Source organism: Buceros rhinoceros, unplaced genomic scaffold (genome assembly GCF_000710305.1).
Source record: "Buceros rhinoceros silvestris isolate BGI_N320 unplaced genomic scaffold, ASM71030v1 scaffold825, whole genome shotgun sequence".
NCBI lineage: Eukaryota > Metazoa > Chordata > Aves > Bucerotiformes > Bucerotidae > Buceros > Buceros rhinoceros.
Window position 1 is genome coordinate 3710 of NW_010412079.1, and position 11462 is coordinate 15171.

The following is an 11462-nucleotide window of genomic DNA, read 5'->3' on the forward strand; positions in this document are numbered from 1 at the left end:
TAGGGAATGAGACTCACCTTGCACACTGTCCCAGGAATCTGAACCGTAGTAAGACATGCTCTCATGATGTCATTGTTGTATGTTCAGGTGAGACTTTGGACAGATGGATCTAATTTACCCATGTCCTGTATATCTTCTTCCTGTCAAGCCACAGTTCAGAGCCTCTGTGTATTTCTGTGGTCCTCAGGGTTCTTGCGTGCTTCCTCTGTCACGCCGCGAGCCACCCAGGAAAGGCCAGGAAGTAAAAGAGAGCAGCCCCACATCCCTTCGTTTCCACACCAGGGATGCAGGTCTCAAAAGGACTGCAATTTCTTTTATGCTACTAGAAGTATAAACTCAGTAGTGCTGAGAATTGCTTCCATGTCTTTCTCATATACATAAAAAGAGAGATGGCCAGAGCAGACAAGCAGTAACATGGAGAAAATAGTTTATTGTCTGTGCTGCCAGTGATATGTTAATAACTGGCACTCCGGTTAATTATAAAACTGGGACAGGTATCATACCTCCAAAAGGTCAAAGGATGAGAAAGTTACAAATTGAAGTTATTTTTTAAAAAACAACAACAACAACAACAAAAAGTTGTCAGAGGTCTGGATGACTTCAGTTGTGACTGTCAGGTAACAAACATTATTTAAGAACTTCATACAGCCCTGGCTGCTGGGGTTTCTAAATACAGGTAACTTACTGCCACCCACTGCAAAAGTGATGGTTAGAGCTAGCAAACACAGCCTTTTTCCTGAGGACACAAATTAAAAGGGACAAACTGAACATGGGGCAGAGCTGCTAGTGACACCCTGTCGCAAAACAAGCCTGGAAAGGACCTGGGAAGTCCGTGTCCATTTCCCAGTCACAGGGCTGCAGTCTGTTGTGAGACTGTCATGAACATTGTCCCACCGGCCACGGTGATCTGGAGTGCTGGCTGGGGAGCCGTGGCAGCCGAATGGCTCAGTTAAGGTATCAGGAACTGATAGGACTTGGCTCCTGCCTCCATATCGCAAAGAGTCACAGTTCAGAGAGGAAATCTAGGTCTGATTAGGGGGAGTACCTTGCAAGGACCAGACAAGGGTAAGAAGTAACAATGTGAGAAGGTAAAGGGACTGCATGGGGCTGGCAGGAGGACACCACAGTCCTACCCTGCTGCACTTATTTGATTGTGAATACGCTGGTAGGCGTGGCTCCCATGTTCAAAGCCTTGTGCTGTGGCAGGGATTAAAGTTGCTGCTTACCAAGCGAAGATGACGAACTACTGAGAGAGAGGTAGCTCCTACTCTGAGTTTCTCACACACTCCAAACGCAAGGCAATGCTGGAACTGCCTCTGCAAGAGAAGGTAGCAGCAGTATTGTGGGGGGAGGAGAGACTGAACTTGAAGAGACAGAAGATTTCTAGCCATGTAGCGCAGGCTACAACATGGACAATAAAGACTTCTTTCTTCAGAGCTGGCTTCTGAGCATCATGGTCTAATGTGTTCCCCGGTAAACTGAGACATAGTGAGTGACAGGTCCTTGCAGTTAGATCTCTAGACCTCTCTTAAGGTTTTCAATGATATAGCACAAAAAACAAACCAAAACGAACCAAACCCAACAACAAAAAACCCAAACACCTGCTGAGTTCCTTTGTTCTTCCTGCAGGCTATGGTAGGTACAGGCTGGCAAATGGCAGCACCACATGTTCAGGGAGAGTAGAGCTTCTTCACGGAGGCACATGGGGAACCCTGTGTGACTACCTGTGGGATTTACCAGCTGCCAATGCCCTCTGCCATCAGCTGGACTGTGGATTTGCCCTACTGATACCAGGTGGACAGTCCTTTGGGAAAGGAAATGGATCTGTCTGGAATGGCACATTCAGCTGCAAGAAGAATGACTCACCCCTGAGACACTGTCCTGTGAGTGTGCTGGGTCACGATGAATGCCCTGCTGGAAAAGACGCTCGTGTGATATGTTCAGGTGAGGAGCAGAAAAGTCTAAGGGGAGAAGTGGGAAACTCCTCTGAGGAAAATTATGGTCTGTGGTCTGCTGCTACGGGCAATTTCAGGAGTTGAGGCTGCACTGCACCAGTACCACAAGGCTGCTCTCTGTGAAATGCTCCCAGAATCAGGAAACAGCTAGAACAGGGCTGGTCCACAAGGTAGGATGAGCTGGAGGTGCAGGGTGAGGACAATGCAGGCAGTGCTCTTACCCACCAAGGCACAATCCAAAGAACCTGCACAGAGGGCAGAGGAAGGTACTGTTACTGACATAACAAGGTCTATGGAGAGTCCTACACAAGGTGAAGTAATCAATCAGATGTAGGATCCAACTGGAGAGTACAGTCAAGAGTAGCAGGAGACAAGACTGAAGACAGTTACACCAGGTGCATAGTTCAGGCAAGGACTGAAGCCCTGGTCCAGGTTTAAGTGATGCCCTGGACCAGGAACCCAAGGGTGCATAGCTGGAGGCCCTGGGTGAGGCTGGTCAGAACAATTAAGGTCTGTTGGTTCACCTAGAGCTGTGAAACCTAGTGCCCCGAGTTTAAAAATTGCAAAGGGGGGCAGGTCCTGATTTCTGCTAATCTTCTCAGTAAAATAGGGTGAACTGAAGTCTAGTTATGAGTACGGAAGTTCCAGTGGCCCACTGGAGTCATTTTTACCACTGAAGGCTAAGGAAAACTCATTTCCGTTTCCCAGTCACTTTCTGGTCATGCTGATGAGCAGTTACAAACACGGTATCTCAGTACTCACTTTCTCTTATACTCAGGGTGCCCGGGGGGCAGGTTGGTGAGTGGCACCACATGCTCTGGCAGAGTGGAGATCCGCCACGGAGACACGTGGGGGAGACTCTGCCGCTCCCACTGGAATTTGCAAGCTGCCAGCGTGCTCTGCCGTCAGCTGAACTGTGGTTATGCAAAGTCAATACAGACAGGAGCCCGTTTTGTGGACGGAAGTGGGCCTGTATGGGGAGAGGCTTTTCACTGCGAAGGGACGGAGTCCTGCCTGTGGAACTGCACTCGAGTCACTCTGGGCAATCCAACCTGTTCAGCCAGAGAAGCAGCCACTGTTATTTGCTCAGGTAAGTCAGGAGCGGCCTTTTACGGATAGTGGCAACTTCAGACCAAAGCAGTCTTGGAGAACTCATTCTACCATGCAAGTCTGGTATGTCAAGCTGTCTTTAATGCTCCTTCTTTTCTCCCACCCCTCCAACCTTGGTTTAAGCATAGAACTTAATTTAGTACAGGGATTCACATTGTTTAGATGTGCCTGACTTCCCACAAGATGTAGTCTCTGAGCTGGGGAAGCCTTTCTCGCTTTCCATTGCAGACCCTTGTGTGCATGAAAGTAAACGAAGCCTTAACAGAGGCTGTTTCCTTAAACAGTGGTGAGAATTATTTTTTTTCCATCATAGAAATTTGTCTTCCATCTCTCTGATGCATGTTATTTCTACTGCAGTAAGAGCAGTAGATGTTATTCAATACACTTTCCACCTCTTTTGAGTGCAGGTCTTAACGAATCGCTCAGACTCTTGGGTGGTGAGAGCCGCTGCGATGGGCGAATTGAAATCTCACTCCACGGCATGTGGAGCAGAGTCCTGGATGACGACTGGGACACTAAGGATGCTCATGTGGCGTGCAGACAGCTCCAGTGTGGAATTGCCCTGAAAGCCTATTACCTTCCAAGGTCTGAGAGAGGTATGGGTCTGGTTGGCCTCAGAAGTGTCCGGTGTGCTGGAAATGAGTCTCAGCTGACACTCTGTAAGACCTCCCATTCTCAGACAGCGGCAACAGGAGTTGCTGAAGATGTTGGTGTGATTTGCTCAGGTGAGTTACTCTGCAAAAGGTACAGGGTTGCCTCTAGTCCACCTTGTGCTGTGGTCTCACCAGATCTTAAACAGGCTTGTGACACCCACCTGCTTGTCTACTAGGGGTCAAATGATGGTTAAGAAGCAAGTGTCATTTCCATACTCTTTCTGCATCTGAATTTCTCGCAGAATTTATCTTTCAGAATCAAAAAGAAATAATAGAATACAGAAGCCATAAGAACACTGGTTTGGCCATGACTGCCACACATTCTGACTGTCACTTGTGAATTAAACAGGTTTTATTTTGTGATATTTATAGACAACTGCAGCCTTTCTAACATAAATTAGAGCTGTTTCTAGTCTTCTCTTATTTTGTAACCAATCTGTAACAGAAACTGTGTCTCTAACTAAATCAGTTTAGCTAGAAAACTTCTCCAGTTTTCTAAGATAAAATTATCTCTGTATACACTTAGCACGACTAGATACTCCTTGTTTGCAACACCTCACAGGAATTATTCAAACGTTTACTTGATGCAGCAGTAGGCATTTACCTTTATGTGGTTTTAACATCACAGGAGCTGTGCCCAAGAAACCAAAAGAGAAGGACTGGAATGTAACAAGAACGTGGTGCCTTAAAAGTGTTTTAAACATCCAGCCGCGATGCTGACCTGTGCATTACGGATGTGGCATGCTGACAGCTGGGTTTTCTCCCTGCAGGTAGCAGACGGATCAGGCTGGTAAATGGAACAAACCGCTGTGCTGGGAGAGTAGAGCTTTATCATGATGGCACCTGGGGCACCATCTGTGATGATAACTGGGACCTCTCTGATGCTAATGTTGTTTGCAAACAGCTGGGATGTGGACATGCCATCGAGGCGTTTGTCTCTGCTCACTATGGCGAAGGCTCGGGACAAATCTGGTTGGATGATGTGAACTGCACAGGGGCTGAATCTGATCTCTGGGCATGTCCCTCTAGGGCATGGGGCCAGCACAACTGCCAACACAAAGAGGACGCTGGAGTCCTGTGCTCAGGTATGGTTGGAAAATTCTTTTCTGAGCCTGTGGGTTGAAAGGGGAGGGTTACATGAAGGGGAAATAGAGGACAGCAGGGACATGCTTGGACAGTCTATTGATCTCTTGACTACAAGCATAGTTGGTCAGCATATCCCCTTGGTCTCACCGACATGCAAAGTGTCTACAAAAGTCCTTATTTTGCATTAACACACACAGAGAAAAAAATGTGCGTTGTGGAGTGGGCTATTTAGGGGGTAAATTGGAGTCTTTACATAAATATTTCCACAGCAAGGGGCTGTGGTTGTTCCTTGTGTGGGAGAAGGACACCAACTGCCATGTGCTCATTACAGACAGTTACAGCTGGCTCTGAAACAAATGAAAACAATCGACTGTGCTCCAAACATCAACCAGTCAGAGTAGCATATGGTGGCTCTGCTCATTCATATTCAAGACAAAGTGGAAACTGCATAAGAGAGAAGAAATGAAGGAGAATTGGAAAAAAAGACACTGCTAGGAACACAGCCGGGGACATAGTTTTCTTGCTAGAGGACACATGCCTCTGAGAGGGCTGTGGCCTGCGAATACGCCGTGCTGGAACAGATACGACTAGTCCTGACGGGACTGCAGCCTGTGGACAGCAACTGGTCAGTCACGTTGGACCAAGCACAACCCCTAAGGGGACTGCAGCCTTTGGAGCATTCATACTGGAGTAGAAGAAAATTAATAAGAAGCAAGGAGCAGCAGAAAAAACCCGCAACCTCCTGCACTGCCACCCTCCCAGAAGGAACTGGGAGGGAAAACAAAGGAAATTGGGATTAATGGAGTGGATCAAAGGTGTTTCCCCTAAGTGTTTGTTTAATTGTTAATATCTTCTTCTTTTTTCCTCTTTACCCAAATCAATAATTAAGATTATGTTAAGTGCAAAAATAAGTTAAACCTCCCAAGCGGAAACTACTTTGCCGATGATAGCAGACAGTAAATGTGGGAGACACTCCGGCAACAACTAGTACCTGGCATGCCTTGGAAGTAGAAAAATTGTAGTGACTTCAAATTTCCAGAGATGTCCTGGTTCTGATACTGGAAATTTTTCTTGTTGTGGTGTCGTGTAAATGGTACACCCATTGCTGGGGGCAGGAGCGTGGTGGGAAGGGAAGGATATGAACTCTGGGTAAACAGGTGGGAAATGGAGAGTGTGGCAGACGTTGTTGGCGGGGAAGGTGATTGGGAAGAACTCTGGTGGCCTGGAGCCTGGATATTTTTGTGGCAGGGTATCAGCCTGGGAGATGCAAAGGGATTATGTTGCCTGTGAAACCCCAGGAGAGAGGCGTGTTTCTTTGCTGTGGGGTACACCAGAGGCTACCTGGTGCTTCAAGCAGGGCTTCAAGAGACACTAGGGCAACTTAGCAGTGCTGGAAAGTCTGGTTAATATTCTCGGTGAGAGTAGCAGTCTGGTAAAGTGGTGATAACTAGTGCTCAGCACAGAAGGGAGGATTCTGGTCACAAGTTGGCAGCTAATAGCACAGAAATTGTCAAATTGCAAGCTTCAGGAGGCTTGAGGCAACGCCTACATCTTAGATTGACTGACCCGGAGGGGGAATCTTGGGAAGGGAAACTAGGGGCTCATGATGGGTTTAAAAATTACTCCTTTCAGGCAGCCCTTGTTACAGGAATTAAAAGACTCTACGGTAATCTTGTTACATTAATATCCAGACTGACCACTCAACAGGTCTTCACTCTGAGTGTAAATGCATGGAGAAATATGGAGAAACTTAGAATCACTGCTCCAGGGAGAGGCCTCTGCAGTGGCTATGGCATTGCGGGGACACCAGAGCAGAAGAGACACTCCTGAAATCTTGAGACAGCAGGATAAGCCACTTGTAGACACTGTACAGCACACTGTAGGAGGCCTTTGGGATCAGTTTATGGAGAAATATGTCGAGCAGTGCCTAATCATGCTGATCCTACAAACTTAATACCCCTTTGAAAAGACTGGGAAGAAGGGGATAATCAACTGGAGTTTCCTGGACTGCGGGAATGACAAAGGGATGGTTACAGGCAAAGGAAGAGGTACTCTGAGAAGCTTGTGATCACTAAATATGAGGGCTTGGAATCTCCCATGGCTGGGCACAGTTACTAATGCCACTCTGGCACCATCTGGTGGCATGCCCTGTTGATCAGAGGATGACCTGTGCGTACCGCTCTGGAGTAAGAACACCAGCAGAGGAGTGCAAGCTTAGCAGCACGGATGAGGGTAACACCAAAGATCCAGCAGCAAGGTCAGCCTCAGGAGAAACATGAAGAGAGAGCGAGAATTCTGCATGTCCCTCTCCTACACACTGAGACTTCAGGATGTATCTGAAAGAAATGGGAGACACGAGAGACTGGGAGGAGAAGCCCTTCATAGATCTAGCATTGTGAGCACAGAAGAGAGCCAAGAGCTTATTTAAACCTTTCCCTTCTGCTACTCTCAATTCTGGGTCACATACTGCTCTGACAACTGAAGTTACTGCATCAGTGCGGCTCTCTCTGGTCTGACAGTGGGTGAAGTTAACCAAAGTTCTTAGACTGTCCAGATAAGACAGCCAGGAAATGGCCTCAGGAATGTTGTGCACTAGTCAAAAACTAACGATAATGATGCTCAGTGCACCTTATTGCCCTCTCTGTGTAGCACTGATAAACACACACCAAAACCGCAACAAATCAGAGGAACACATGGCACCTCTGCTTTAACACACCAACGAAATATGCCTGCAGCTGCGGGGGGTGGCCATCACTGTTGTTTGTTGAGGGAGATGGCAGTGAATCCGCTGGCTAACCAGAGGTGATCGCTCTATGACTTCTGGGTTTAAGTGTTGGTCACTTTTAGCGTTACTTCCTTTGGCACTTCGGCATTCAGAATGATGCACAGAAGGCTAGCAGATTCTGGATTTCACTCATCACAGGCAAGTTCCTAGCAGAATCAGGCTCCTCTAATTCCATTTTTATGCCTTCACTTCTAGAGTTTCTGGCTCTGAGGCTGGTGAATGGCAATGACTGTGCTGGGCGACTAGAAGTTTTCTACAATGGGACATGGGGGAGCATTTGCTCCAATCGTATGTCTCAACTCACTGCAATAACTGTGTGCAAACACCTGAACTGCGGAGATGGTGGGGAAATCGCAAGAGACTTCAAATACGGCAGAGGTTCTGGGCCCACATGGCTGGACCACGTTGAGTGTGCTGCGCAGCAGAGCTCTCTCTGGCAATGCCAGTCAGACCCCTGGAATCCTGAGTCATGTGACAACCGAGCAGAAGAGACCCATATTTCTTGCACTGGTAATTAGAAATGCAGCTGTACAGAACTGCTCATATACATAAACTTATGCACGTATATATGGACATAGCAGTAATTACCTCATGTGCCTTAGTATCTGCTACATATTATTTCTAGTTTCATGAACACAGCACAAACATTTTTCTCTGTCTATATCCTTGGTGTAAATGAGTGAATTAAAATTACATGAGTGTCACTGAGTGCAGTTACCCAGCGGAAACCCACAGGAAATCCCGGATAGGATGCTGCCACTGCACATTTTTAAATCAAAAATCTATGATACACAGTCAGTCTGTGAGATCTGAGTTAGGGTCAGACTTCTTGAGAGGTCCAGAGGCATAGCCTATCAGTGCCTGCGTATACGTATACACGTACAGATGTGCATGGACATAGCCGTGGATAAGGGTATGAATTAGTTCAGTTCTAAAGGTCCTTTTCTAATGCCTGCTCTTACGACAGTATTTCCTATCTGTGGCTTCCCACTACACTACAAATGATTGCTAGATGACATTCAGATCTCCTGAAAGGGAGAGATTGCAGCTGCCTCAGAAAAGAAGAAAGCAAGCACAGTCATCAGGAAGATTATTTAATTCAGTGATCCACCAAGTACTAAATAGGCACTAGATATATTACAGGAAAATAATAGCTTGATAAATTTTCACACATTTTATACTCCATCACTCTTTTCAGAGAATAATCAAATTATTTACTTTGGTATTTAAATTCTGCAGGAAGAAAAGAGGTAACGTCTCCAGCCACATTTGCTGAGTGTCCAAACTCTACAAGTTGTTCAGGTAGCTCTGCCTCTTTTTTTCCTCCTTACGGGTCCCTACAGACCTTCCTGCTGTTTCAGCAATACAAAAGGCTTCTGTGTTTTGCAGACAGAGAGAAGTTACGAGTCATAGGAGGAGAGGATGGATGCTCAGGCAGAGTGGAGATTTGGCACCAAGGTTCTTGGGGAACAGTCTGTGATGACTCCTGGGACGTGGCAGATGCTGATGTTGTATGCAGGCAGCTGGGTTGTGGATCTGCTGTGTCTGCTCTGAGTGAAGCTGCCTTTGGGAAGGGAACTGGTCCCATCTGGTTGGAGAAGGTGCACTGCAAAGGAACAGAGCTGTCTCTTTGGGACTGTCCTGCCAAGCCCATGTTCGGCAAAAACTGTGATCATAAGGAAGATGCTGCTGTGAATTGCTCTGGTTAGTGACTGGTCCTTTGGTGATTACAGAGATCTGGGAAGGAGGTGGATAGAGGAACGTTATGTCAGCTGTACATCCCAGTAACTAGCCCCCTTCATAATTTTAACTGCAGGAACCTCACAAAGAACATGAAGATGTTCTCCCGTTTTTCACACTTGCCTCTTCCTTAACCTGGACTCTCCTTCTTTTGCAGGCATGACAGAAACAACAGCATCACCCACTAAAGCAGGTAAAACATTCCTTCTTCCCCCTTTCTTTCTCCTATCAAACGAGGATTTAACGTCCCTGACACTGCATAACTGGTAAATCAGCAGTATATTCCAGCTCATCAGAAAGCATCTCCCGCCGCCTTTCGTAAGGGAGAGTCAAGTGAAACTATCCTCAGCTGCTGAATTCCAGCTGCTTGAGCAGGACTCACAGCTGGACAGCAGATGATCTGCCCGTCATGGTTTGAACTCAGCTGGCAACTAAGCGCTATGCAGCCCCTTGCTCACTCCTTCCCACCCCTGGGGTTGGGAATGGGGAAAAAGAATTTAAAAAAGGAAAAGTAAAGCCATGCAAGTGAGGATAAGGAGAGTTTACTTGAACAACAGAAAGAGAGAGAGAAAACAATAGTAATAACAATAATAAAGCAAGTAATACGCAACACACTGCTTGCCACTGCTGCCATGCTGAGCTGAGCCAAGCCACACCGTTGATGGAAACCACATGCCCTCGCCAGCTCCCTCCTTATATGCTGGGCACGATGTCAGTATGGTATTGAATATCCCATTGGCTGGTTTGGCCCAGCTATCATGGCTGAGGAAATTAACCCTAACCTGGCTGAACCCAGGACGCTTCCTCACCCCGCTAGCATGGGCACAGCAGGCTACAGAGGAGCAGTCCTCGGAGACACCAGATTCTCTACCTGTCGCTGGTTTGGTCCAGCTATCATGGCTGAGGAAATTAACCCTAACCTGGCTGAACCCAGGACGCTTCCTCACCCCGCTAGCATGGGCACAGCAGGCTACAGAGGAGCAGTCCTCGGAGACACCAGATTCTCTACCTGTCGCTTCTTTATTTCCATTCAGATCCTATCCGTCGTCCTGCAACAGACAGTCCAAGAATTTCAACACCCGTCATCCTCTGCATTATCCTGGGGGCCCTTCTCTGCCTGGTCCTCGCCATTCTTGCTGGGCAGATCCAAAGTGCCAGGGCACAGCAGAGAGGTGGGTCCCTCAGGACTGGCATTGAATGACTCCTGGACACGGCAAGGGAGGCTGGGGCAATGGGTGGCTGAGGTGAATGGCATCTGCCATTCAACTGAGATTTTCAGTTACCATCTCGCACTGAAAGAGCCCAGCAGTGCTTCTCCTCAGTCAGCATCTCTTGGTGACCTTCTGGGTACCAACCAGGCCACACAGACCCCTTTAAGTTACTTTTCCTTTCAATGACCCCAGCCTGAGTATGAGCAGAGACTGTGTGAGTGATCAGAGCCTTTAACTTTCAGGCTCCAGACTATCCTATGACCCCTTCTCCGAGGCTGTCTATGAAGAGATCGACTATAACCTGATGATGGAAAAGCAGGGTGTGACTGGTCTCTCAGGTCTGTATGTCTTGCTCTTGTCAAGCGAAAATTCCTGTTGGTGGCCCAGATCCCAATCTGATACTTTGCAGCTCCCAAATCTGGGAAACTGAAAATTCCTAGATTTGAGGAGAGGGGTTTCCTGCCCACTGGACTCTACCAATTCCCCTTCCAGAGACAGTTCGTTCTGTGCCATTCTCACTGCAGCCATAGAGCATAGATCAGTACAGGTCGAACAAGCAAGCCAACAAACCGCAAACCAACAAACCACGTACAAACAAACAAAAGGCTCTTGCGGCAATTATTTAAAGCAAGAAAAAGCAAAGGAATCATTTGTATCATCCCTACCTGCAGCTATGAGTCTCTGCAGGCTTCCTCCTGGTGATTGTTCCTCTCCCTTTGTGGCTTGCCTCCCCCATAAGTCACGAGAGGTATTATGGGCCCCCGGGGGATTTTTCATTATGCCACTGTAAGCCCTTTCCCTTGTAGGAGTAACACTGCCGGCCTCAGTATCTGTTGGACTTGGACGGTGTCACTGTAGCCTACTCTTTTCCTCATGATGCAGTCCTAGCAGTTAAGGAGAGTTTCTCTGATACCACACTCTT

At 47.3% G+C, this 11462-nt stretch overlaps 1 protein-coding gene across 1 annotated transcript in view; it reads left to right on the plus strand.

Moving 5' to 3' along the window:
* LOC104493521 (scavenger receptor cysteine-rich type 1 protein M130-like) overlaps window positions 1-11462 on the plus strand; it is a gene marked incomplete at its 5' end in the record, with an annotated part of 17990 nt that overhangs the window by 2197 nt on the left and 4331 nt on the right. The window contains 10 exons of the mRNA XM_010136217.1: window positions 1630-1944; window positions 2524-2566; window positions 2750-3045; window positions 3473-3661; window positions 4489-4803; window positions 7785-8099; window positions 8985-9293; window positions 9487-9522; window positions 10364-10501; window positions 10783-10878. Coding sequence (XP_010134519.1) covers window positions 1630-1944; window positions 2524-2566; window positions 2750-3045; window positions 3473-3661; window positions 4489-4803; window positions 7785-8099; window positions 8985-9293; window positions 9487-9522; window positions 10364-10501; window positions 10783-10878 — 2052 coding nt within the window. The remainder of the gene's footprint in view (window positions 1-1629; window positions 1945-2523; window positions 2567-2749; window positions 3046-3472; window positions 3662-4488; window positions 4804-7784; window positions 8100-8984; window positions 9294-9486; window positions 9523-10363; window positions 10502-10782; window positions 10879-11462) is intronic.